This window comes from Python bivittatus, unplaced genomic scaffold (genome assembly GCF_059951505.1).
Source record: "Python bivittatus isolate LINGU-HERP-01145 unplaced genomic scaffold, Pbiv_v1 ctg000160_np1212, whole genome shotgun sequence".
NCBI classification, from domain to species: domain Eukaryota; kingdom Metazoa; phylum Chordata; class Lepidosauria; order Squamata; family Pythonidae; genus Python; species Python bivittatus.
Window position 1 is genome coordinate 874,023 of NW_028277076.1, and position 26,784 is coordinate 900,806.

Consider the following 26,784-nt stretch of genomic DNA (forward strand, 5'->3'; position numbering starts at 1 on the left):
TTCTACGCAACGGCCTCCTCGAGGCCCGTTCTGTCCCCTGCTCTCACCAATACACACTCTAAAGTCATCTAGAAGCACCGGCCACATTGCACAACACACTTGGCTGGGTAGTTTGTCTCAACGTGTTAGGTTGGCATTGGCTACGATGCGAACAACACCGTCTTGTTTTATTATTCCAGGTTTAGGGTTCAGCCTGTTGTGCCAGCCCAGCCCGGCCCAGCCCAGCCCAGCCCAGCCCGGCCCTGGTGGCGCACGGCCTGAATCCAGGCAAACGCAAGCCAGAGCCAAGGTCTTTCTGAGAAGGGTGCCACTACATAGCTTGGCAGGCAGGAGGAGGGTGGGGCCAGACCCGCTTCTGGAGCCTCCACTTCGAAGGTGGCTTGCTTCTGCAGGCCCTCCTGCTGACCTTTTTATTCCATCACCGCGGGGCTCACACCTTTCCCCCAGGGAGGGAGGCTCAGAGGACATCCCGCTTCCAGGACAGGAACCCTGGCACTTGGGGCTCGTTCGACTTCACACCCCACAAGGCTCAAGGCGAGGGTTAGGGTTAAGAGTTTTGTGCAGCCCTCACCTTCCTAGCCTTTTAAAGAGCATTAAAAACATGGAACTTTCCCAGGTCTTGGGTTAGGGTGATGGCGTGTGTGTGTGTGTGTCCGCTCCACGGTGCGGAAAAAGGGTCAGCTGTTGTTCACCTGACAGCATCTCTGGGGGTTTTATCCCCATTTTTTCACAGTTTTGCTATGATAGCCGCCCAGAATCGTAGGAGTCAAATGTCAGCCTAGCATCTGAAATCAGTCAATCAATCAATCAATCAATCCCTGAGAGGTAGGCCGGGCTAAAAGTGAATGAGTGGCCCCAAGTCAGGTTGCCCTCCCTTGTCCCCAAACGATGGACCCCCTTAGCCCCTGCTTCTGAAGGTGGCCAGGAACCAGGTGGTTGATTTAAAAAGGGGGGTGGGGGAGGTACGGGGGGGTTGTGTGGCTATCCCCCTCCCTAGCACTGCATGCGTTTTGCACTCGATAGCGGAGAATGCCCGGCAGAGGGCAGTGCCACTCCAGATTCTCCTGCTGCCGTGCCTTGCTGGAAAAGACGCCTCCAGTTCCGGATGGCAAATGCAAACTGCCAGGCCTGTTCCGCAGGAGGCCGCGCAGCTCGCTCCGGCCACAGTCCCGGCCTCCTCCCTGCTCGCCGCCAGCATGCAAAGCGCAGCCAAACCTCTTCCAGCAGCAGCTTCCTAAGGAATTTGGCCCGAGTTCCCGGGAGAACATCCTGCTGGGATGTTCCTAAGAGCACGGCGGGCCAGCTGTGGGCCTGGCATGAATGCCGCTCTCTACGGGCCACCGGTTAGAGCAGGATGCTGCTAGACCGTGAGGCCAGCCCCAGGGTTGTCCTTTCCAACCAAGGCAGCCCCCCAGGATTCCAGGCAGAGAATAAGGCGGTTCTTCCCCACCACGGAGGCCCATGATAAGCAGAGGGGACCCTCTGTCAGCTAGGGGCCCCCTTCCCCATTTCCAGACCAGCTTATTGTTGCCCGAGACAGCCGCTGTCCGAAAGCCAGCGCCACCACTGAAGCGCAGGAACCCTAAGCGTAAACTGAAGACGGTCCCAGCTCTTGAGGCCAGAAAGCCCCTTCCCAGTGCCCCCCCCCCCATTTTCTCCAGTCTGCCCCACCCTCTGCCCCATCCCCAGCAGCAACTTGGGCAAACGGAAAATACAGGACCTACTTCACGTGGCTTATTCTTTCATCCATATGCCGCTTCCATTTTGTCTCTCTAGGTCCATACTAAGGAACCCCACAGGATTCCATTTCAGCACAATCACCGGTTGCATCCAGACTGGGAAAGTAGGGTGACCAGGCTCAGAATTAACCTGGATGTTAACCCAACTTCAAAGGGTGGCCAACTGGTGGCCGACCCAGTTTGCAGGACCAAAACCGAGGCTCAGGGGCTGCAAACAAGGCAAAAACCCCAAAGTGGCTAAACTTCTAGCTAAACTCCAGCTAGGTAAACTTGAATCAACCTCACGCGATGGTCACACTTCATCCAGAGCAGACCCCAAGCAGAGCAACAGGGATCTAGAAAGGACAGGGTGGGTGAGCCTGTGGGGCACGGTCAGGAGTTTGAACATTACCTGCTTATTTTCCAGTACACTTAAAATGTGAAAATCAGAGAAGGAGAAGTGAGTTTTGTGTACCTTTCCCCCCCCCCCAGAAATTGAAAGCCCATCTCAGGTCAAACAGATACGCAATTTGATCACTAATAGACAGCTTCGCATAAATATGTTCACATAATTTCATTATCTCTCCTTGCACTGGAAAAAAGAGCCAAATTTTTACTGCCCAGATAAAGACACTCAACATCGCAGGTGGTAAAGATTCCTAGCCCTTCCAACAATGCCATTTAGTTTGTAACCTGTGACTAAAATCGGCGCTGGCTTTAATTTCAGAGTCTGCATCAGGGCGCGCGTGCTCGTTAATCTCTATGCAAAGCAGTTGAAATGAATATGCAGCATTTGGGAGATGTAATTGTACAGCTTCCATTCAGGCACTGTAATTTTCCAAACAGGATCCTGCAATCAAGATTCTATTCATTAGGGTATAAACAATTTGGTTTCTCTCAGCTCTCGAGCCTGCCAATCATTTTACTGGAGTGAGCATCTCTGCTATTAAAAAAAAAATGCAGAAGGGAAAGTTTCCTTTGTGTTAAAGGAGGTAAAAGTTGTAGGCAACTTCTGATAAAGATGGGGGGGGACCGGCAGGGGGGGAGACAAGGACAGAGAGATGGAATCTCATTGTTCTCGAAGCACTTCTAGCTGTGTTGGACTACAGTTTCCATCAACTCAATCAACATGGGGAGAGTGTTTGACTCATCCTTTGTCTAGTTTTGCCAGGCTAGCCCAGTTTGCTAATAAACACACACACCCAGCAGTTCCTTCCTCGGGCAACGCACCCGCTGCTTTCTGCCAGAGCTGGCCCAAACTTTTTCACGAATAGCGCTGAACAAAACCACTGCAGGGGCAACCTCTTAAGCAAAAATAGGCTGAGCATACCTGATCTAAAATCACAGGAGGTCAGCTGGAAAATGTAAATGCCAGCTGACCAAACATATGCGCGCAAAGGCCCCCAGGTTTCTAGTCCTTATGGGTGAAAAGAGAGGCTTGAAAATGTAAACGCAATGCCTCTGAGTTGTTGGCAAGGAGAAGGGGTGCGGGGAAGATTTTCCAGAAGTTGGGGCGGGAATGATTTTGGAACTCTACAAAGCTGTTTGGCTTCCCCGAATTCAGATCTATGACCAAAAAGTTATGCAAAATAGCTATATGCAAATGCCCTTAATTTGCCAAGCTTGCGTAGGTGAGAACAATTCACTTTTTCTAAGTGGGGAACATTACACAGAAAGGAGCTGGAGACAAAAGGAATGTTTTAACAGCACAACCACTATCGACATCACACACGCATTGCCAATTACTGCCCATTTTGTCTAGCCTGAGTATTCACAACAGTCCTGATTGGTAGGACACTACCCTTATTATGTTCAGGATGGGAAAAACTGAAGCTTAAGGTTTCCTGCTTCTGCTTTCTATGGTGTTAAAACTCAAAATGACGCCACTGAATTGACTCGCAGGGAGGACGCTTGGGGCCAAGACGCAGGTCACCCGTGGTATGCGCACACACCTTACTTCCCAGCCATGACGGTGGCTACAGAACCCCCTCCAATACGTTCTCGGGGGAAGAATGAGGATTAGGACTAACGCAGGCCTGGAATGATGGAAGTTGTCGTTCTCAGCAGGCCCTGCTCTGCCGCATCTTCCAGAAAGCTCACAATGGCTGGCGGAACCAGCCAAGCCTGCTCATCGTGGTCCTCCTCTCCCAGCTAATTGCTGGCTGCCTGAGAAAGATGGCTTGTTCCAGGGTGGCACGTGTGCAGAAAGACAGGGGGAGAGAGAGAGAGAAAGAAAGACGAACGCTGCCCGGTCTCGAACTCCTCTGGAGCTGGCGCGGTCCTGGAACTCAGCAAGACGCTCCGCGGTGGGCGCAAGCCGCGCAGCCCCCAACTAAACTAATTGCTTCCTGATTGTCTTCTGGCCACCCACTGGGTAAAATAGTGGAGACCAAGTTTGGCTGGCATATAAGTAAGCACTCCACACCAATTTGGAATACAGTAATCATCTGCTGTGTCGTCTAATTAAAATCCGATCATTTAGGATAATTATTTCATATCCTAAGTATCGGGTTAGGGGGCAGAACTTGGAAGAGCGGGGAGGGGGCGGGAAGAGGTACCCGAGGAGTTCTGCCACCCCAGATCCAGAGAAAGGCATGCGGCTGCTTTCCACAGCCCGGCTGAACGGGCAGGACAGCAAACCAGTGGCTGGCTGGGAAGTCTGCATGTCCAGCCTGCGGGAAAAGCGAATCAAAGCCGACTCGGGAAGGAGCAGCGGGTCCAAATGGGAGAAGTGCTGGGTGTGATGCGCCGATGAGGGTCACAGGCTGCAAGAAAGGCTTCTCAGCCACTCACACGGGCCTGGCCTGTACGACTGAACTGGTCCAACAGGCAGAGCTGGAGAAGTTCCAGATGAGGAGTAGAACATCTGGACTTCTCTCCCAAAGGCTCAGCAGACCTCTTCCTCGCCTCGCTCAATCCCTCTCCCGAAGGGATGAAAAACTGGGCCTAATCTGGGACACCTTGCAGGTAGTTTATCACTCAGGCCAGCAGGCTCCAGATCAGTGTTTCTCAGCCCTGGCAACTTTCAGCTGCGTGGACTTCAACTCCCAGAATTCCCCAGCCGGCAGAAACACTGCTCCAGGTGCTCTGAACCCCCAGCCAACATACTAGGGCTTGCAGCTCCAACCCATCAGGAAGGCAAGCTCACAGCAGCCCCATCTCTTTTATTTATCTGCCTCCCAGTTCCCAAAATCCAGATCCGGCTCTGTCCAGGCGCAGCGCGCGCTCACAAGCTACCAGCGATGGTTTTGCACGGGGCCAGATCCGAAGGGACCCTCCAATTTTCCTGCACTGGAAAGTCTCCCCTGCGTGCGCACGTTGACACGTGTATCTCCGGACGACTGAGTATGGATCGGGTGGCCAATCAGATGGACGGATGAATGCATCTCTCCTCGACGCTTTGGCCAAGCAGCATTTTGTCCTGAAGATGGCCTTCCCTAGGAAAATTCACCCAGGCTCGCAAAGGAATCAAAACAGGAGGTGGGTAACGCTCAGAAATAGGAGGAGGAAGGAGCATTAGGTACGTTCGCCGCCTTGAGTTAGTTGTAAAAATAATAAAGGCGGGATAAAAAAAATCTAAAAAAAAAAAAGGTTTGGCCCCCAACCCTTGCTGCTGCTCGCCCTGATGGGGCCCATCGATCACACCCAATGACATCCTCTTCACAACTTTTTTCCAAGCCCGGATATTCCAATTCCTGCTGATTACACATCAGCGGGCCCAACAGGGGATTCTGTATCTTCATTTCCAGGAAGGGAGGGGACGGCGAGGAAAAGATACTGATAACCACACACACCCCAAAACCCATTCAGCTTGGCTCACGCAACAGGGCCAGCTATTGTTCCTGCTGGAAATGGCCACCGAGCTGGAGAAAGTATTTCCTCGGCTATAAATCTCCAAGCCTCTTTATCTTGGCACTGCGTCCTCCTTGTTTTCAGAAACCGTCTTTTGTCAGGAGGTGTCTTTGCAAAAAAAAAAAAAAACCGAAAACCCAAAGCCACCAGCCTTGACAGGTATGGACTAAATTAGCCTCCCTCTGCCCCGCCACCTATTCATTAACAGAGGCTATTCAGCGGGAGACAAGCCGCAACGGACGGTTGACCGATGGGTTGCTTGGGCAAGTGAAGCTCAAGGTTAGTCTGAGAAAGGGGCAGTCAACCAGGCCCCACAGACAGGAGGAGCTGCAGGGAGAGATGGAAGGAGGGCTAACTCTGCCCCTTCACATATATTTATTTATTTATCTATCAAATTTATAGGGCCTCTGAGGCTCTTGAATGGTGGCACGAAGGTCAACAGCTGGCCCCACCAGGCATCAAAGCCCTTTGCTGCCCAGTTCCTAGGAGGGATGGAAAAGGTGCCCCTTTGGCACCTCGCTGAGAGGCTGAGAGGACGCAAGAGGGGTGGTGGCCCACGGAAGCGAGAGCGGGCCAGCAAAAACACGGGAGGAACAAAGAGATGGGACTGCGGGGAGAAAACGTGCAGGCCTGCCTTGAGCTGACTTAGGTCTGAGCGTGGGCTTCTCCCACACACCACCCTGACTCCGAGGCTGCAAGGAAGGGGAGCTCTCTCTGGCACATCGGAGCGGGCAGCTCCCCTTCCTTGGCGAACCACTCCACCAGGCACCCCTTCGCGACAGATCGGTCCAATTTCCAGGAGAATCTGCAAGCGACCGACTTTCATCGCCGTCATTAGCTGCCTTGGGGCTGGCGGGACCTCCCCAGCCTTCTCTCCCTCGCCCGGTTTCAGCTCCTCGTTTAAAAATGACTTTGCTCCCCGTCGCTTTGGAAACCATCGAGAGAGGGGGCCCCCAAGGCACCCATCCTCCCGCTCGGCGCAAAGTAACCAGCAACAGATGCTGAGCTGACCTCTGCAACTTCCTGGAAACAGGCATTTGTCAAAATAAAAATAAAAAAAGATTAATGTGAGGAAAAGAATTTTTAAACTAGGAGGAAATCGCGCTCTTGGGCCCAGACATGCAAGCTGGCAATTTTCAAGGTACGGCAATTTTCAAGTTACGGAGTCCTTGGCCTGGCGGAGGAAATAAGGCAACCCCATTTGGTGGCAGGGCATTGCCAACCCCTCTCCGGGGGTGAGAAAACGTCTGCCCGGATCAGCATGGGGGGGAGATGCCAGAGGCCTCGGATGGCAGGAGCTCCCAGCCCCACTCCTTGCAAAAGGGGGGGAAGGCTCTTGCATGCCAATAAAATAAATACACAATCCACACCTCATCACATAAAGGAATTTCCAGGCTGCAGAACAACGCCAGACAGGCCGCATCTCCAGAGCAAGGGCTGGTTGGCATCCACCTTTGGGAACGGCCAAAGAGACTAAACTCTCTCTCCCCCCCCTTGCCGGAGAAAATCCTATGGGGCCGTGTCTCGCTTCCCAGGGTGGCCGAAGAGACACACCTGTGCCAGGTGCCGAGGCAGTCCAGGTCCCGTCACTGCTGCCTCCCTTCTGACCTCCACTTTGCTGGCTGGGCAACTGATACCTTTGCCCAATGAGAGGGAGACCGGGGCGCACCGTGACCTCCGGCGGCTCCGAGGGGGAGCTGCAGCCCACCAGCCACCGCGGGACGGGACGGCGAGATCCCCCAGTGCTTTGGAGGCAGGAATCCCAGCCGCATCGCCAAGCAGAGGCTATTGCCAGAATAAATTATGCAAACAGGCAAACACATGCGCATAATTTATTCTGTACCTGGTCGTCATGGGGAGGAGCAAAGGCTTTGAGCGGCTGGAAAGGTGGCCCTGCCCTGCCCCGCCCCGCCCTGCCCTTTTTCGGCAAGGGTTAGAACAATCCACCGATTGAAATCCGGGGACCTGCTGAGTAGCGCGGCGCTGTGCCAAGTTCTCAGCAGAGGAAATCTTGCCACCCGTAACGTTTTCTGCTACCGTGGCAACTCATCCCCTCTTTAAAGAGAAATTCTAGGACCCTGTTCCTCAACCCGGGCCTTTGAGACGCGCTGGGTTGCCCCTCCATCATCCCTGGCCTGCAAGCACAGGGCAGCCTGCGTGGGGGGCAGTCCTTGACCTGCGGACCCGCTCCAGTCTTTCTCCCTGGAGTGGTGAGGCGGTGGCGGCGGCCACCCCAAGACCCCATCGCTCAGGCACCCCAAGGGCTGGGCGGGCTGTGAGCCAACTCGTCTTGCATCTGGGGCCGGGGTGGCCCCCCCTCCCCCAGGGCTCCTGCACTCCTCTCTTTGCACAAAATTAAGACCAGCCTCATGCCGGGGCTGTTAACAGCCCGCTGACGACTCTCTCATTACTCAAACTCCATTTCCCAGGATCTGCTTTCCACACACTAATGGATATTGAATGCCCCGACTGAAATCTTGGCACCCGCCAAGGTTGGCGGCCGCGGCTTCGTCCTGTTTTATTTTTACACTTTCCCAACGGCTGTGGCTCTCGCGGAGAAGGGCGCACGGCCGTCTCTGCTGGGGAATCGGCATGCCTGTCTCTGGGAGAGGGGCTGCTTATCTGGCTAGAGGGATCCCCCACTTAATCCAAGGCCCCTCCTTGAGTCTCTGTGGCTGACTTCATCCCAACACAGTGCGCTTAAGAGACCTGTCAAGGCCAGCGTGGTGAAGACTCTCCTTACCTTGGACTTCCTGGGGTAGAGGACTGTGGGTTCAAATGATGTGTTAGCTTGTCAACCTGTGGGATTCTCAGGCAACTGCCAGGGGCTCTTATTCTAAGACCACCCCTCAAGATATTCGTTGGCTAGCCTAGATCCAGACACAGTAGCAGGATTTCCCAGCATCTCTTCCCAGATGCCCTTCGGATGGTACTAAGTTCTCCTTTGCAGTGATGGTACCTGGAAATCCTGCCACGTTGTCCTGGTGCTTTGGGACTTCTTCTTCCACCAAGCCCCAGCCCCCGCAGCCCACCCCTCAAGGAACGCCGAGTGTGCATTTGCACAATGCACTTGAATAGTTCCAAATGCCTGAACTCTCATCTAACTGCCCAGGCGAGGTTCACAGAACTTCTTCCAGCCAGGCAACTCTAGTGTTGTGCCAACTGAATCTCGCCCTGAGCACGTGCAGAGTAACTTTGTTGGATTTGCACCCTGCCTTTTCCAAGGAGTGCAAGGCCGCTTCTTCCAATTTCCCCCCCCCTCGTGTTCCTGCAAGGTGGGCTGGCTGAGGGAGACTGGCTGGCCCAAAGGCACCTCAGGGGCTGCCAGGACTGAGGGTGAACATGGATCTCCCAGCGCCAGTCTTCAACCACTATGCCAGACTGGCTCTCCAGAGAAGGAAGTTTATTCCTCCCATCCCCGGCCAACTAAAGGGAATTAGGCCAAACTGGCCACCCCTTCTGTGGGCAAGGAGCTGCTGGCACGGATACCTGGGCAAGGCAAACCAAGGGAATTTTGATAGGAAAAGTTTGGTTAAAGATGGGGAGGGGAAGACACCCAGCCTTTTTCAGGTAGGTAGAAACGCCTTCAAATGCCTTCAAAATAATGACAAAAGCCCAGTGGATTATAGCTCCTGGTTAGTAAACGAAAACAGCAAATTATGTCAAAAGAATTGGCAAAGAGTTGTCGTGGATGGCCCTGTGATTAAGAGGAAGAATATGTAAATGTACGTGGCCGTTGCCATAGTTACTACATGAATTACCGCTGGCGTTCTGGGGTGGCGGTTCTCCTCCTCCTCCTCCTCCTCCTTTTAAAAGCAGCTCTCCAGAAGGGTCAAGGTTTGCATTTCCAATAAGTCTACCCCGGTCTCCGAAGGAGGCTGCAACTGCAGAATTCAGAAACCGGGACACGTCTGGGCAGCTCGATCCTGCAAAAACGCACCTGCAGCACGAAGAACTTAGCCTCTTGCTCAAACAGACCAAGGTAACAGTTTATGGAACTGTGGTCTACTAAAGTAGCCGGGTTCATACAACTCACAAAGCCAGAGCTAGCGAGTCACGTTAGGGCTCAGCCCAATGGGTGGGCCTGGCTACCTCTGTACACACCATGGTTAGAGTGCTGGATTAGGGCGCCCTGGTTCAGATCCCTTCTCCTCTTGGGCCAGTGGCTGGTGCGTTTGCTGAATGGCTTAGCTTCTTGAAGGAAGGCAATACGAGAGGCAGCAAGCCAGCTTCCTCTCTTGGTCTCCAGCACAACTGATTACACCATTAATTACTTGGAACTTCAGCTACAAATTCCACCCACTGGAGCTCTGGGCACCGTGCTCCCAACACATCTGGAGCGTGCCAAGTTGGAGGCGCTCAAGCCCACCATGGCAACGAGCGCTACTTGAAGAGTCAGAGGCCCACCTTGTTCTGGTGCCCCAGAGCCTCGTAACGTCGTCTTTGGCAAGAACAGAGAAGCTGGGCCTCGGCATCCGCTTGGAGTCTTCTTTGGAGCAGAAGATGCTGGGTGCAGACAGCAGGCCATAAAACTGCCACTCTGGAGGGCTCCCCTGAGCAAGGTGGCAGCCGTGGTGAGGAACAAGACACTTAATTGCACTAGCTGAGCTCTCTCTACGCACAGCCAGAGGGTCTGAACGACGCTCCTGGGCTTGGCGTCTAGCCATCAGGAAGCGGCCGACAGCCGGTCCTGACCCCAGCCATGTGCACCTTCGCCAAGGCACCGCACCCAAGGTGGGGATGGGCGAGGCTTCAGGGGCTCGTGGCCAGCCCACCCTCTTGGCTAAACACAGGAAGGCGAAGGGTCGGCAGCAGCCCTTGCAGGTCAACCTCGGGAAGTAGAGGGGAAAAAAGGCTACCAACCACAGAGAGACAGCAGAGCAGAGGGAGGGAATCCCCCGCCTGGCCTCTCCCCACATTAATTCCCTTGCCCAGAACTTGTGGGGAGGGAGGGTGGGCTTGTTCTTTTGAGCAGTGATTGACGGAGAGAAACCAGAGCCTTCGGCCTCCCTCCCCACACGCAGGGCAGCTGGCAGCAAGCACTGAGTGTCCAAACCCAGCAGAAGAGGCTCCAGCCGGAACCCTCAGCCCTGGTCTTCCCACTCGTGCCACCCCCACTCAGCCTGGCCACGCTGCCTGGAGGTGAGCGGGTGGCAGCCCAACTTTGGAGAAAGCCCTCTGGGGACTCTCTGGAGTTCTATTTTCTCCCTCTTTCTAAAAAGACCCATAGCTCCTAAGAGACATTGGCCAGGTGGGCTTCCTTTCCTTTCCTTTCCTTTCCTTTCCTTTCCTTTCCTTTCCTTTCCTTTCCTTTCCTTTCCTTTCCTTTCCTTTCCTTTCCTTTCCTTTCCTTTCCTTTCTTTCTTTTTCTTTCTCCCCCTCAACTGAAGGACCGAAAACTGGACTGACGCAACGAAAGAAGCATCTCAGTCCTGAGAAGGCTGAGGGGCTATTGGGCAGCACGCAAGCTGACTCAGGAGCAGCAGCAGAGCCAGACTAAAAATTGGACAAGAGAATGGGGGAAATGCCCCCTGATCCACCGGCGACACGAAGGGTTGCACACGTGCGTTGCTTGGCCCACGGGAGCAAAAGCCGGGCTCGGAGCTCCAGTGCATCTGTTGCACGCTGACAGCCCAGGTTTTGTGGCTAGCCCCTCCACAGAAATGCAGCAGCTCCAGGAAGGAAAGGTGCTTCTCCTGAGGCCGACCGCAGGATGACCCAACGATCCAACTCCGGATGGGGTCATGCTCGCCACTTGACTCGCAGCAACTGTCCACAAGAGGGAGCCCCTGGCATCTGATAGGGCAAAGCCACCTCAAACCTTGGCATCCCCCAGAATTAAGCTTACAAAGCATTTCCCAGCCCTAGGCCAAAACGGACCCCTCTCTTTTGCCTTTATCTGCAGAGATTAAAAAGAGAGAGATTTGCCTCCCAGCAAACCTGGCCAGCAAAGACAGACCACTAGTGTTCTCACAGCCACGGAGGAAAAAGGAGTCTTCAGTGGGACCCCCTTCCCTCTGGGAAGGCTTGCCCAAGAAAACACAACCCAAACCAAGTGTGAAATGGTAAAAAAAACAAACAAACTGCATTTATAAAGGTTTAATCATAGCGGCTAGGTGGATCCTCCCTTTTATCTACTGCTTCAAACAGACAAGTCTTCCTCAAGTCTGCAGGAACGGTGAGCTGTCTTGAAACCTGAGAATTGCAAACCTGAGGCCCACGTTTCCCTAATTAAGAGGAACTGCCCCAAATCTCATTTCTGAGTTGGGTTGTGGTAGCTAATCTGCCCGCTTGGAATGTGGCAAGTTGCAATACCAGCCAACCTGGAGGGACCTGGCTGGGGAAGCCTGAGTTAAACTGTTTTAGGAGCAGCCACTTCTCTGACCGCTGGACTGCCCACTTCCAGGGACAGGCAAGACATGCGCTGGGCAGAGCAAGACAGCCCAGGACTAATTTGAACTCTCTGTCATAAGCTGTTAGCTCTGGCAAAGGGCGTGGCCCGCCATTAAGGGCAGGTCATGTTTTCCAGGTGAGAGAGAGAAATGCTGAACTGAACTGGGCCTGCTCCCTATCAGCCACGGAAATGCCCCACTAAATTCCTGCAAAATGGCTTTACTTTATTAACTTGGGCTTGACATCTGATTGCTCTAAGCTTTCCAAGAAACCATTAGGGTTCCAGGAAGGGGTGGCGGGGAGGGGGGAGTAGAGACGGAGAGAAAGAGAACGAATGGGTGATGATTGACAAGACCATTAAAAATAATGCTGAACAGACGCGGCTCCAAACCAACCGCCGACCCCTGAAGGCCGTTCCTAAGGAAGAAAGCTTCTCGAGCTTCGCATAACGTCTGAAGAGCACCATCTACGACCTCTTCTTCCCTTACAGCCGATCCTGGCAAGCCTGTGGCCGCCTGTAAAACCTTTGCTCCTGCCTACGGGACCCCGTCTGGGCAGACTGCGTGGTGAAGGTGAGCTTGCAGAAGAGGGAGAGGGAGGGGGAGAGAGAGACCCTTGGCTGGATTGCTTCAGGTTTTGATAGCTATTACATGAAACAGAATTCAGCACCCTGGAGCCTTGCCAGCAAAGCAAGGACTTGATCGAAGTTGTCTGGGACAATTAGCCAGCCATGAACCCTCTTGCTGTTTATGATGGCTCAGGTGGCGTGTGCAAAAGAAAAAAAGCAGGGGAAAATTACACTAGACTGATTCTTAAAAAAAATGCTCAGTTAAAGGGAAGCAGCTTTGGACAAAAAAACCCAAAGCAAACATGGAACAGAATGGTTTTTCTGGAAAATGAAGACAGAGCCACCCCCACCCCACCCATCCTCAGATTCTAATTAGGGCTCGCTACTGATTTATCAGAGGCCCAGATGTCCCCACCAGCTTCAGAGCGGGCTCAGTTCTAACCGACGTTGCGTTGCAAATGGACGGGAACATCCTTAGATCCAGCTGTCCATCTCCAGGGGAAATGGGACCGCAAAAGCTTTCAACAAGAACGCACCTCACCCTTTCCCTCTCCCATCGGTTCCGGTATTGGAGGCCTCCCCTCCAACGTAAAGCCCCTTGTGTGGAAAAGCTCCCCCCAGAGAAAGAGGTTTATTTCTCCAGTAAGTGTTTTGGGCCCAACAACTCAACCCTGCAGAGAGAATTGGAGGAGATGCTATCAGGAACAATAAGAATACCCCAAACCTAAAAACGGACAGAGAACAGGCAGCAGAGGGCGAGTAGCACCGGAAGAACACAAGAAGTTCAATTCTGACTGGGGATCCCAATTCTGAAGCCGGGAAAGAGACAGTCCCAGCAAACACGACGTTTCCCTGCCCCCCCCCCCGCCCAGTAAACAGACCCAAGAGACTGTTTGCTTTGGGGATTTAAAAGCCCAAAAGCTATTTCTCAAGGATGGAATTCTTCTTAAAGAAAAGGTGGCTTGAATGACCTACAGGCAAAATGGCAAGATGCAAACTGCATACATATATAAATAATGAAAAATAATCAAGTCGATACACACACAGACCCTTCCTCCCCCAATTATGTTATTTTAAGGACATCAGACTGTTTTAAATGTGCGCGCGCTGAATGTTTCATCTAAGCCCTACGCAGATCTTTAATTACCTGTGTTTTATTTATGTTTTCCAGAGGCTGCACTGATCTGTATACATTCTGTTGTTTTGACCTATGATCAAGACAATAACGGCTCAACAGTATTTCTGGAATTGACACGCACCATCGAAGAATCGAGAACTACCGAAATCATGCAAATACTTGCAGTCTACGTTGTTTATGTCAGCAGCAGACTTCCATCCTAAGACTCTTTCGTCTCATGACAACGCTGCCAACGAGTTTGACTTAACAGCTGGATTTCATATTCTCAAAGCTGGGGGAAACAACAACTGTTTGCTGATTTTTACAGCCCAGTAACCCTAGGAAGTCTTCGGTGCAACCAACCATCAGTTTCATGCTGCGTGCTGGCAGCCCGCGCTCGTGTTCCAGCTAAGACTTTAAGCGATGCCGGTGCAGCCTGAACACCCACCCCGTCTTCCTCCCCCTAGTCCTGATGTGCACATGACTGCAAGGTACATCTGTATGTGCATTTATTTCCAGGGAAGGCATCCTGAAACTCAAAAGTGTGCATGCTATTTTCTGATACTGGTTTAATTCTGTTAAGTTGGTTTAACACAGGCATTGTCACTGACAGGGTCTTGACTGCGAGAAGTATTACAGACAGACAAAAGTCAGGTAGGTTTGCAGAGTCCCTTGGTTAAGGAGGGTTTAGATGGACCCAGACAAAGGGAAATAGGAAACTCTTCAGCAGCACAAGACAACCTGCCCCATCCTGGGCCTGGTATTTAGTATTTAGAACCAACATGAGGGCAGTTAAAAGTCTAATGTCACTTAAAACGGATGGGGAGAGCCACAGAAATGGAACCTTGAATCTCAGCAGCGGATAGATAGAAAGCAAGCGCAGGACTTTTGAGCAGCCCAGAATTCACTGGACACCAGGTGGATTCCAGAAACATGAAGGAAAGTGCAGATTAAGGTCACCGTAGACCATAAGAATGGCATGAGAATCCATCAAGCGAAGGGGTCCTGAATTTAAAGCTGGGATTAAGGGCTGTGCGAAGAAGACTGAAAGCAAGGCTCGAGATCATTGAGACGCCACTCAGGAGAAAAAGCTGGTCATTCTAGCTTGTCCCAAGACAGGGATACTGGAAATCCATAGTAACGTTCTTAAACACAGAAAATCACATTAAAGACTGGTCTTCCTCACTGCTATCCATGAAGATTTACTCCAGAGTTATAGATAACATTTCTCTACTTGTATATTTCAAACACGCACACGATAGAACACATGAGAGGTCGGACCATTCAAAGAATATGTATTTAATGACTGTTGAATACAGATGAGATCCATCAAACACCAACAAAGAGTAATTTACACTCAAAATCAAAAACTCACTGTTTTTCTCTAGTGGCTGGTGTACATGCACAGAGATAATTTTTTTCTACCAACTCCAGAAAACACCTCGGTTACCATATTTAGCAGGCTTGTACTCGCCTTCAACTGGTGGGTTTGGTGGTGGTCTTGATCTGGAATGGCAAGGATTTTCGGGGATTGGACGGTCGGTCTTCACTTTAGTGACCTGGAAAGGGAAGAATCACAACGGAATATCTTGCTAACCACAAGGAATGAAGGTGCTGCAAGGAACAGGACTTTGTAGAAGAGGAAGCTGGTGGCAAGAGCAGGTGGGCCCACAGAAGATGCTGAATGTACAAAGCTAGCTTAGATGCAGTCAAGACCATAGGATCTCGTGCACAATATTTTCTACTCTGACGAGACTAAGTGGGCACTCACATATATTGCCCTATTACACTTGGGCGTTCGCTCAGTTTCCAATGGAAGAGCAGAGGGAAGCCGCAGAGGCAGTCAGGAAAGCATCTGATGAACCAGCCAGAAGGTATGGCTTGCAAGCTAATGCACAATGTAGGAAGAGGCACATGCAACCCTGCGAACCAGCCCCCAGAACATAAGCACACAATAAAATAGACACGGCAGCAGGAAGGGGTCACCTGTATCCCCTCAGGCTTTGAAAGAGCTCTGCACCCCAAATCATCCTATAAAGTAACCACAGTTTTGATGGAGCAGCTTACAAGAGGGGCCCACATGGGCACAGAGGGACAGAGAAGGGACCTGAATCTACGTCGAGACCGACATGCTGGTGGAACTACTGCAAAGCCAATCTGAACCCAAGCTCAGCTTCCGTGTGTTGTCCAGATGTGCTCTGGGTTAGGTGAGCGAGTGCAACCAAACAGTGAAGTATAACTTTGATAAAACGAGACTGCCGCAGTAAAACCTCGCAGGGTAATTTTGTATAGCCAGAGTTAAGATTAGACCTAACATGAGACAGAGCAAAGCAGTTCACCGCTGCCATTGCTGCTTTTGAGAATCGCAAAAGGACAGAAAAGTTATTTCATTTATTATTGTTGTTGTTTGTTGTTGAGCTCCTCCTCCCACTGAGAAGCAGCAACGGAATTTTCTGTCACAGACGCCAAAATACACTTTGGTTAATCTTGGCTGCTATATACGCACACCTCAACTTTAAGCTGTGGGAAAGGAGTCCCTGGCTGGGTAAGACCTGGGAGAACTACAGCAAATTCCAAACGATGAGCACATCAACCGCACTGATGCGCAGCTCCCCAACTGCACAACTCGAAGCAACCCCATCCGTTCCCTGCCCCCCCAAAAAACATCCTGAGCAATTAACTGAGGCAGCCACTTGATGGCTAGGATGGAGAGGAGATGCAACTGCTCCCAAACCTGGCAGTTATGTGCGCAGGAACTAACTGACCCTTTCCAGGCCAAGCCTCTTCCTACCTCGCCGACTCTCACGCCAACCGCTAACCCTGCCACCACAAGGCTGCACCACAGAAATATGCCTAGCAGGACTAGGAATAGGGAGCTCAGACCCCCTGCCTTCATATTTCAGCAGTTTACCCTCCCCTTAAAGGGCTGGCTCAATCTGGCAACGCTCCACAGTCTACGTGCCTTGCAACAAAGAGCAAAGTCAGCTTAGCCTTGCCATGTTCTCAGAGTTGTGATGTGAAGGAGTAAGAAAGGAGCGGGTCTTTGCGTTCTTAGAGAAAAGCTGGCGAGGGTGGGAAAGCAGCAAGAAGCGCCGGGTTTGCTGACAACGAGCCCGCGCCACAAAGAGACAAGCGGAGGGTTCAGTTACCTTTGACAGCTGCCCCAGGTCAGGCCTCACCCAGCCCAGCTTCTGCAGCACGCAGTCGTCGAAGAGCTGCTGCTGCTTCCGACAGTGCCGGAACTCCAACACGTTGGAATCGTCGATGCAGGTCCAGTACTGGGTGAAGGGCTCGGCGCAGTGCAGCTTGATCTGCCTGTGAACCAGAAGAGGCTGCCTTTTGTGGGCCGAATACAAGGTGGCGAGAGCGGTTCGCTCCCCAGACCACCGGACAGGACGACGACAGGGGGAGGGTGCATTTAAAAAAAGGGAAGAACGGGAAAGTACTCCCTCCCGGGGCCCCCAGAGCAAGGGCCCCTTTGCCCAGCAGCCCTGCCGGCGCCAGGCCCACCTGAAGAAGTCCACCGCGCACTGGCTCACGGCCCGGCCCTCCTTCAAGCATTTCCGCGGGTCCTTCTCCTCCCAGCGGCAGAGCATGAACTCCTTGTTGATCCGGTCGCACTGCGAGCCGTAGTGGTGGGCGCCCGCCTTCAGGACGGCGGTGCCAATGGGCAGCTGGGGGAAGCCAAAGGTCAGCCGCGCCATCCCCGAGGGGGCTTCAGCAACCCCAGAAGGCGGCGGCGGCGGCGGGGGGGGGGTCAAAGCCCTGGGACGCCTTCCCCAACGCGGGGCCCTCAGAGGCCTGGGTTCCAAAGCCCATCTTCCCCAGCCTGGTCGTTCCTTGACTTTTGTTTTACCCCCCTCCCCGAAAAAACCTTCTGCCCCTTTAAATGTCATCTTCCCGGACTCTGGCCCTGGAAGGGCAGGCGGGGGCGGCTTCTTTATTTATTTCGATTTACCTGGAGGCCAGGTGAATGGGGGGGCGGCGGGCGAGGAGGGAGGGGGCCTGCAATGGGGCTACTCGCCCGGGCAGGGAAGAGGGTCCTTCAGGGGAATTGGGGGGCTGCTGACCCCCTGCGGAGGCTTGGGGAAGGGCTTATGCCTGGGGGTCACTGCGAGGAGAGGTCACGGGGGGCCACACGGGTGGGGAAACTGAGGCGCCGCTTGGGCAGGGGAGGGGGCCCGCCGCGGGCGCGCAGGGCCGCTCACCTCCGGCACGTCCAGCTCCTCCAGCGACGGAAGCTCCACCGTGGCCGGCATGGCCGAAGACGCGGCCCACCTTGAGCTCCCCTTCGCCGCCGGGCCTCAGGCAGCCACTGCGCATGCTCGCCCCGCCGCGCAGGCGCAGGCGCCCCGCGTCCGCCTCTCCCGCAGGGGCGGGGCGCCCGCCGCGGCCACGCCCCGCCGCTCTGCCCCCGCCCCCGCGTTGCCCCGGCGACGGCGACGCGCGCCTGCCCGCTCCCGCCATGCAGTACACGGGCAGCTCCTACCGCGGGCAGCGCGTCAACGGCAGGTGCACGTGGGGACGCGCCTCTCCCGGGCCGCGCCGCGGGGAGGCTCGGGGGCGGGCCGGGGCGGCCGCCGGCGCCGCCCTTCGTGGGCCACGGCGTACCCGCCTTCCCGGCGGTGGCAAAGCGGGGGGGGAGGGGGGTCGTGGGGACGTTTCAGGTGGGCTGCACCGTGGGGCCTCTGTGCGTGCAGCGCAGGGCGCCCCGCGGGAGCGGCGGGGACCCATCCGCCTACCCCGACCAGCCCCCTCCCCGTAAAGAGGGGGCGCGCGGCGTGCCGGCCCACCCATACGCAGCGCTGGCAAACGACGAGCCGGGGGAGATGCGGGCTGCCCCGATCCGCGTCCCGCCCCGGGAATGCCGGTGACGCCTCCCTCGAGAGCAGCTGCTCTGCGTGGGGAGGGGGAGGGGGAGGGGGAGGGGGCGACCGGGCGAGCGCGGAAGCCCCACCCCCGCTGGACTCCCCCATTGCCCCGGCCTCTCATATGCACTGCATGAGGGTGAAGCCCCCCGGCCAGGGCCAGGGCCAGGGCCAGGGCGGGGCTGACTCCTCCGGCCGCCCGCAGGTTGGAGGGGGCGGGGGCCTACTCGCTGCCCACCGACACCCGCTACGAGGGCGAGATGAAGGACGGGACGTTCCACGGGAAGGGCGCCCTGCACTTCCCCAGCGGGAGCAAGTACGAGGGCACCTGGGACCGCGGCATCTCCGTCGAGGTACACCGCAGCCCGGGCCGGGACCCCGGGGCACGATGGTCGACCCCCTCGCATCTTTTGGGGCCGCGGTCCTTGAGGACCTAAATGTCCCAGGGACGTCCATCCCGTCAGGAACGGCGCTTCTGCCCTTTTCCTTTGGGGGTCCGGCTCCCCCCGCCCGCCCCGTCGGTCATTCCCCACCCGACTCTCGCGTCTTGTCACCCGCGAGGGCCTGGCAAGCGGGCTCGCTCCCAAGGTTCCCAAGCGCGGGAAGGGGCAACCCCACGCCCACGGTCCGCGCAGGTTCGCTTCTTACAGGGCGAGGCAGCCAGCGAAACGGGAGCTGAACTGGAGGGCCTTGCTCTGCCCGACCCTTGCAGGGGAAATACACCTTCGCAGATGGCTTGGAGTACAAAGACCATAACTGGCACTACTGCGACGGCTATGACCGGAGGTTTTACACGGAAATCTGCAAGGGCCTGAAGCCAGCAGGTACCGACCGGGTTCCCTCCGATGGTGAAATTGCTGGGGCTTCCCCTTGTGGGGAGGTGGGCAGGCGCTCTCCCCTCTGATCGGGAGGCCCCGAAACCCAAGAGCAGGGTTTCGGGGACGCTGGGTGTTCCTGCCCCAAAGGCTGGGCTGTCTTCAGAGCGTTGCTTTACTCTTTTTTTCACACCCTTCTTGCTCTGGGACTGCTTTTCAAGGCATTTCCCAGCTGACCAACCTGGATCCCGCTCGGCCTATCCCGCCCGGCTGCTACGACTGTGGCGACGGCTTCTACAACCCGCAGACCAGAGTGGTGGTTGATTACCGGCACCGCTTCCTGAGAAACGCAGGTAGGCCCCGATTCTCTGACACCTCACGCACCCTGGGGAAGGCTGGGCCAGACCGCCCCACGTCTCGGCGCCCTCGACACGGAAAGGGAGTGGGGAGGAATAAGGGACTGGCCGATCAGCCTTCTGAAGCCGTGGCTCTCTAAGGCAGGTTGGACCGTAGCAAGAGTCTGCTGCGACGTAGGCCACGGCGTTGACGGGGTGGGTGGGAGAGGTCCTCTGACACCGCTAGAAGACAAAGTCTGCCCGTAGGTGGGACCCGGGCCGTACCTTCTACCCCAGGCCCTCCACACGAGGTGATCAAAATGCCTCTGGGTGCCACCAGCCCAAGCTCCTGGAGTGCTGATGAGTCAGATCAGCACGCCCTTTCCCAAAACACAGGAATCGTGACCGATCCACCCAGGGAGAGACGCCTTGGAATTTTTTTTCTTTTCCCCGTCTCTGCTTTGAACTCGCCTTCGTTTCCTTCTGTTGCTCTAAACTTTGATTGACAGCACCAGCGACAATTAAGTGGCCCATTGTCCAAATCCCATTTTGCAAAGGGGTGGCTGTGGAGCGTCCAGGAGCGCGGCCTCCTCCCTCTCCCCCTCGCTCTTGGTCTCCCGAGAACGCGGGTGTGAAGATGGGATGTCGTGCCAAAGTCCGTCCCTTCCTTTAAGGGCACGGATACAATTGGAAAAGGCAGGATTTGTCTGACATTAAAGGAACGCCAGCTGTCCCAGGAGGGGTCTTCCGAGGCTCGGGGCCACCAAGGTGACCAGAGAGGCGGGGAGCGTGCAAGGAAGGGGTCAGCAATGAGAGGGAACGGATCCAGGGTTGCTCCTTTACCGGAAAGGCAGGAAAACTGGCCAGCTCTGGAAGCATCAAAAGCAGATGGCAGGAAGCCTTCGGGAACCTCTGAGCAACAGCAGAAAAGCAGGTCTGCTGAAATTCCACCATCTTTCTAAAGAGCTGAATTTGAGACCATTGTCCCCTTCCCCTCCCCTCCTCCTTTTGCCTGGAAACGCCAGGATTCCCAAACTGGCATTGGACGGCAGACAGATCCACCAAGAGGGAAACTAAACGCTTGCCCTATTCGAAAGGGGAATGCTTTTCCTCCCAGGAATTGAACCCAGGCCTCCTAGCCTTGAACTTGGCCCTCTCTGCTCGGAGCTTTTCCCTCTCCCCTGCTCCCGTCCCTCCCTTGCAGTTTTACAGGCGTGAATGTCTCTCTCTGCCCAGCAGCGCCTGGCATCGGTGCCCCTTGGGCCTTTGAAAAGCAGATCAGGAAGTGGCTGGTGAAACCCAGAAGCCTTTAGCTTTGATGAGTGGTGGGCCTTTTCTTCCAGATTCAGAGGAGGGCCACCTCTTGCAAATTGAAACTATTAGCTGGGAAGGAAATAAATAAGTGTGGTTCTTCGGATACTTTTCACAAAAGGCATTGGGTTTTGATCAAGCAATGAAAGTCCCTTGCTTTTTTTTTCTTTTAAACATGCTGTAGTATAACTCTCTCTCTCTCTCTCTCTCTCTCTCTCTCTCTCTCTCTCTTTTTTGCTTTTGTATATTTAATCATTGTGAATTATAAGCCGTGTGAAAGATTTTAGCTCTGGGGCATTTGCCAGATGGTTGATTCTGCTTTTTTTCGCACAACAAAAGACATAATGTTTGTGGCAAGCCCTGAGAAATTGTTGGTAATCAGTGTATTCTTCAAAGAACGGGCGCCAGACCTGTTTGCAAGAATGTTCGGTTTATGCAGAAATTAATCGTGAGCATTTTTAGTCTCTGCTCCTGGGCATGGAACAAAACAAATTGTGTCAATTGTGTGCTGGTTTCCATCACGCAGCCATCTGAATGGCAGAGATGGGATGGGTGAGTGACTTTTTTTTTCCTCCAAAATAATATATTTTGTTGTCAATTCATGGATCGATGCAGCCATTTCGTCAGAAATCGTGGCTTGGTGATAGCTTCCTTAGACTAACTCAGAGGATCTGGTGGGAGCGTTTCATCAAGGAGCCTTTTGGGGGGAGAGTGATCCCTTGTATAGCCATGCTCTTAAGAGCTTTTAATTGGCAACGCTAAAGATTGGATGAGGAGTCAGAAGGAAATGCATATAGCTCGGTACCGGAGGCTTCGGATACACAAAATCTTTTGAGCTCTGGTCTCCAGCATCGAGAATGCCAAGTAAGATAGATCTGAGGTGGCTTTCTCTGCTCTTATTTAATTCAGCCCTGGATGCTTGGTTGACGTTTAGAGGAAGGACAGTAAGTAGCTTGGTGGCAGGATTCCCAGTCGGACTAGGAAAGATTCTCCTGCGTGAGCCTGCCGTGCTCCTGTCAGTCTCTTGGAGCAAGAAGAGCCGCAGTCTCACCCAAGGGCTGTGGTTATAAAATAGGCCAGGCCAGGCCAGGCCAGGCCAGGAGGCCATTTCCTACATTCCGGTGACTTTTTGCCTGCTTTGCCAAACACGAGTTGCTCCCCGCCAGTTTTGGCCAGCAGCCTGTCTTGGCAACGCTGTGTCCCGTAACGTAGCGCATCTCTAGGCATCCGGTTGGGGAAGGCAGTGATCTGTGCAGAAATGAAATGGCCAGGGCTCTGGGCCAGGGCTCCGAACCGTGCCTCCCCAAAGGCACCCTCCACGCAAGTCACGTAGCAGCCCAAAACATGAGCCTTTCCTTCCTTGTCTTCTCCCGTCTCCCCAGGTCGCTTGTCTTCTCAGCAGCAAGTCTTGCCCCTTAAAGACTTGCCCCTCCCCGACAGGCCCAGGGCTCCCTCCTTCATCTATCTTGCAGGACTACAGTACCCAGCTGCCAAAAGTTTCCAACCCCTTGCAGAATTCACTGTCCCCATTCCCTGCTCTCGGCTCCCTTGTGAAGGAAAGTACCCACACCCCGCTACCTGGCCATAGATGGCCACTGGGGGCTCGCCAGGAGGAACTGGCCACAGCTGCACACCAGCGGCTGGGCATCCAGGGTGCCAGTTCTTCTGCCCCAGCATTTCCACCTTAAAGCCCCCCTACCCTTTCAACAGACTGGGGAGGACCTCAACCAGGGCCCTTGGGAGCCCCGCCCAGCTGGGAGTCCACGCCTTGACAGCAGCTTCATGGCAGGGCCCCCCGATCTTTGGCGCGGAGCTCACTCTTGTGGTTCCAGGCCCTAAAATAATTACTGCTCTGAAACCTGCAAAGACTTAATTCCCAACTCCTTGCTTGCCAAGAATAACAAGCAGTGTTTGGGTTTAGCTCTCCGCTGCGGATACTTAGAGGATTGTTCTGCAAGTCACCTCGGAGCTTGTGGTCAACTGTGCTGCGTAACATTAACAAACAGATAATTTCAATCTCGGCTGGAAAGTTCCTTTTAATGGGCAATTTGTAATTGCACGAGTTAAATGGAAACCAGCAGCTAAGATGTCACTCGTGGTGGCAAAGGGTGATGGAGAGCTTTCGGGTTTGCAATTATCATGGAAATCACAGGCGTGGCCAGGCCAGAGAAGGTTTTTCAAGAGTGTTTATTCTGGAACAGAGAAATCCTGGCATTTTTCAGGTCTGTTCAGAACAAGGTTGCCATATTGTTCTTCCCAAAGCAAGGACGAGGAGAGTTACAGCAACAGGGCTACACCCAGGATTACATACTCTCCTGTAGAAACTATGGGAGGGAGACTAAATCCTGAAACAGTCTTTGCTCCGTACTGTCAACAGGCATCCAAGATATGCTGCGGGTTGTACGGGACCCTCGGCAACATATCTTGGATGCCTGTTGACAGTAGGGTCCGAGGGTCCCGTACACCCCGCAGCAGATTTGGAGGTGGGAGGTTAGGAATCCAGCGTGTGTCTTGGTGAAGATGTTGGATGAGGAGGGAAGAAAGCAAGCAAGTAGAGGTGTTTTCCCACATGGAAGTCTCTCAGGGAGAAATGGGGGGCCTTTGATTAGGGCTTGAGGGACAGTGCTAAAAATTAAGCTTGACTCCATCGATGGTTCATTGAAACTGAATTAAGTACAGTAAATATGGATTCTCCCCATGTACTCAGTGCGTTCTGTTTTAAAGTTAGCTAGGGGTCAGTCTGTGGTGGCTTGGGGGACAGCAGGCAAGCAAGCGGTTGAGGGCCACTCAAGTCCCAGGCCCCCATTTAAAGCTGGGGCCCTCCAGAGCAACTCATGAGCTGCTTGCAGAGTTTCAGGGGTCGGTGCCAGCGAGGCACTGCTCCGGGGCTGCCCTTCGGTCGGCTCTGCAGAGTTGCTGGCTCTGAGGGTGCCAGGCCTCCATCTCGCAGGGCACCCGGGGAAGAGCAGAAAACATGCAGCGGCTACCAGGAGCCGCCTTCTCCTGCCCTTCCTTGGGTTGGCACACAGGGGAGCGAAGAATCCAGGGTGCCTTTGCCATTCTGGGCACCAGCAGGAGCGGCCTGCCGGTGGCCCCTTCCTCACTTCCTTCCTCCGGTCCAAAGGCGCCTGCCCTCCTCCAGCGCAAACTGGGGCTGCTGAAAAGGGGCGACGTAAAAAGAATGAACTTAATCGAGTCCCGATGGGATCCTTACCCGCACTGCAGAGCGCCTTAATTGCACCAGGGTGATAATTTCTAGTTGATTAAAGAGTATTTGTATTCTCGCTTCTCCCCCCCCCCACCCGCCCTACCACTTTTTTAAAAGAGGAAATCACATCTGAAGACGAAGATGTGCCTTGGCACTCCTATTAATATCGCCCAACAATTGTCTTAGCAAAAAAAAAAAAAAAGAGGTAATTACAACTTGCCGTCTGGGAGCGCTAATCAAAGTCCAGGCTTTTAATTCTGTTTTAAATATGGATGAAACCCAACTCTTCACGCTCACCCCGGTGTTGCGGGGTGAGGAAGCTGCTGGGGACAGCACAAGGGGACCGGCGCGGTTAACAAGCAGCTGCCGCCGCCGAGCCAGATCAGCATCTGTGATTTAAATTGTTAGCTGCACCGTCAGGTAGAGATGATCGAGAGGCTGTTAAGTCCCTGGCCGCCAATTACGAACAATCAGGGAGGAGCCCGAAACTCCTTCAGCACAATAAACCCAGTTTGCCTTGTTTCATCCTGAAGAGGCTACAGCTGCACCAATTCATACGCCCAGGAGCAGGCGTGATTAGCAGGCAGGCTGCCTCCTCTTCCTCTTGGGTGGCAGAAGGAGAACACACAGCCCAGCCATTAACCCTTAGCTTGGCTGGGCACAAGCCATCCCCGCCCTCCCTGGCCAGGCCAGGCCAGCCCCCGGCTTCTCGCGCATTCTGGCCGCCTCTCCATCCCCTGCCCGTGGTGGCCGCACGTCCTTCTGTGCAGGTCCAGCAAGGGAGTTGGGGGTGAGCCAGGATCCCACGGCGTTGCTCTTTGGCTGGGCAGTTCCTTCCCTTTCAAATGCTACCTGTCTGCACCTGTCACCACTGAGACAGGAGAAGCCCACATCCCCCACCCCAGAGGAGGAGGTTTGGAAGATACCTGGTCCTTCTCCTGGTCAAAACTCCTGCCAGTTCTCGATGCAGGTAGAATGCCGAGACGGGTCTCCCTTTCCCGCTGGCTCCAGGCAAACAGGCAGCGTAGCACCGGTCCCACTTGCGGCCCCTTTCCAGAGCAAGCGCACGAGGCCTGGAAGAGAGTTGGAAGGCGGGCTTCGTGCTCCTGGCCGCACAGGAGCCAGCCCAGTCTCCTTGTCCACACGGGGATACGGGGAGCCCTGAGCTGTGACGGAACCGTGTGAAGGAGGGGGATTCCCCGGGTGACTTTGGGCCAGCCGTGCCCCCCACAGCCCGGGCTTCCTCTGGACAAGGACACGCGGCCCCTGCAAGATCTCACTGGGTAGCCCACAGGCTCAGTTCCCATCCCTTCACCTCTTGGCCACAACTGGAAAATTGTGACACCGAGGGAGACACAGGCTGGGCTCCCAGCGGCAAGAAGGAATGAGGATATATTTATTTAGACGCCTGATTAGACCATCTGTTTCCTTAACACAGAAAATGAAACTGCGTCCGTCTCGAACTGGTTTAGCAGGTTAACCACCTACCACTTAACTAAGGTGGAATTTAGATCAGTTGGTAGGTGAGCCCAAGATTCAGAGCATTTCAGGGGACATGTTAGAAGGGCCTCCCCCCATCCCAAACACATATGGAACTTCTCAAATTTATTAAATCATCAGCTCACCCTTCCACGCTTTCTGAAATCTCCTGAACAAAGGCTGAGGTTTTGACAGTATGAAAAATTACCTACTGTAGATTAAATTAATTGAGTAGTTAGAAGGCAGTCAGACTGTAGGCAGGTAGAAGGCAGATAATTGGACTAATCTCGCACCTACTTACCTGGAGTAAGCCCTATTTAAACTCAGTTGGACTTATTTCCAAGTCAAACTCCATTGTTCGTCAAGAGAAAACGTCTAAGTGGCCCTTATACAGGCCGCTGCTCAAAATACGTTCACTCTCACTGTTGGGGAAAGGTGCTTTGATTTCTGGAAACTGTTGGTTTGGTTTCTATTTGCCATGCCTTGGAAACCCTTCTTTTATGCTTTAAATCTCCGTGCAAAACTCCCAGGTTCGACAAGGCCAAGGGAGCGACCTGAACGAAACCCATTTTGATTCTTCTTTTGTGCCTTCTTCCCCCCCCCCGGCAATAACCACCCGCCCCCTCAGATGACGACGAGCACGACTGGATTGTGAAGACGTGCCGGAAGGGCTGGGACGAATGTGTTGGCTACAAGCCGGCCAAGTGAGCTTCGCGGAGGGCGGTGAAGAAGCCAGCTCCCCTCGGCTTCCCCGCCCAAGGACCCGGCCCCTGTAATTTCTCCATTAAGGTCGCCTCGGGCTCCCCTGGCACAGAGAACAACGCTGACGGCTTTCCTTTCATCCGCTGCAGTGAGTGGCGACGGTGAGCTAATCGCCCTCGATTGCGGTCCTGTCCCTCCAAGGTGTGCGCTTGGCAGGCTTCTGAGGCCGCCCATCACCAGCCACACGGGACGCCCACCAGAAGCCGCCGCGGCTCCTTCGCCCAGCGCCCTCCATGTCCCTCGGCCCTGCCCGGAGGGCGAGCGCAGGAGGGGGGGCTCTGGATGCCCACCTTTGCCAGGGAGAGAAGGGACCAGAGGCCTTTTTGTTTTGGTTTTGCTTTGCCCTCGGCATCGAGGG

General features: G+C 54.3%; 2 protein-coding genes across 5 annotated transcripts; one reads left to right on the top strand and one right to left on the bottom strand.

Annotated features, from left to right (window-relative positions):
- Nucleotides 1-14,931: 14,931 nt before the first annotated feature.
- On the bottom strand, nucleotides 14,932-17,996 carry NDUFA8 (NADH:ubiquinone oxidoreductase subunit A8). Its single transcript, XM_088146852.1, has 4 exons — nucleotides 17,857-17,996; nucleotides 17,159-17,322; nucleotides 16,798-16,963; nucleotides 14,932-15,207 (listed from the first exon to the last, which is right to left on the bottom strand). The coding sequence occupies exons 1-4, from the start codon at nucleotides 17,905-17,907 to the stop codon at nucleotides 15,070-15,072; spliced, it is 519 nt and encodes a 172-aa protein (XP_088002978.1). The 5' UTR covers nucleotides 17,908-17,996; the 3' UTR covers nucleotides 14,932-15,069.
- Nucleotides 17,906-26,685, top strand: MORN5 (MORN repeat containing 5). Of its 4 annotated transcripts, none has more exons than XR_015797271.1 (5): nucleotides 17,970-18,160; nucleotides 18,722-18,869; nucleotides 19,229-19,340; nucleotides 19,553-21,529; nucleotides 26,293-26,685. XR_015797271.1 is itself a non-coding variant. In XM_088146846.1 (5 exons), exons 1-5 carry the CDS (start codon nucleotides 17,970-17,972, stop codon nucleotides 26,370-26,372), a joined length of 663 nt encoding a protein of 220 aa, XP_088002972.1. In that variant the 3' UTR covers nucleotides 26,373-26,685. The 4 variants fall into 4 exon arrangements, 3 of the variants coding, with proteins under 3 accessions (XP_088002973.1, XP_088002972.1, XP_088002971.1); XM_088146846.1 differs by having other exon boundaries at nucleotides 19,553-19,684; XM_088146845.1 differs by having other exon boundaries at nucleotides 19,553-26,685.
- Nucleotides 26,686-26,784: the final 99 nt, after the last annotated feature.

Bases quoted from the DNA above. Each gene is read 5' to 3' on its own strand.
- NDUFA8 (XM_088146852.1), bottom strand. From the start codon at position 17,907: ATGCCGGCCACGGTGGAGCTTCCGTCGCTGGAGGAGCTGGACGTGCCG. The intron at 17,323-17,856 runs GTGAGCGGCCCT...GGCTTCCCCCAG, and splicing joins AGGAGCTGGACGTGCCGGAG to CTGCCCATTGGCACCGCCGT. The intron at 15,208-16,797 runs GTAACTGAACCC...TTCCCTTTCCAG, and splicing joins ACCTGGGGCAGCTGTCAAAG to GTCACTAAAGTGAAGACCGA.
- MORN5 (XM_088146845.1), top strand. From the start codon at position 17,970: ATGCTCGCCCCGCCGCGCAGGCGCAGGCGCCCCGCGTCCGCCTCTCCC. The intron at 18,870-19,228 runs GTACACCGCAGC...CGACCCTTGCAG, and splicing joins ACCGCGGCATCTCCGTCGAG to GGGAAATACACCTTCGCAGA. The intron at 19,341-19,552 runs GTACCGACCGGG...CTGCTTTTCAAG, and splicing joins CAAGGGCCTGAAGCCAGCAG to GCATTTCCCAGCTGACCAAC.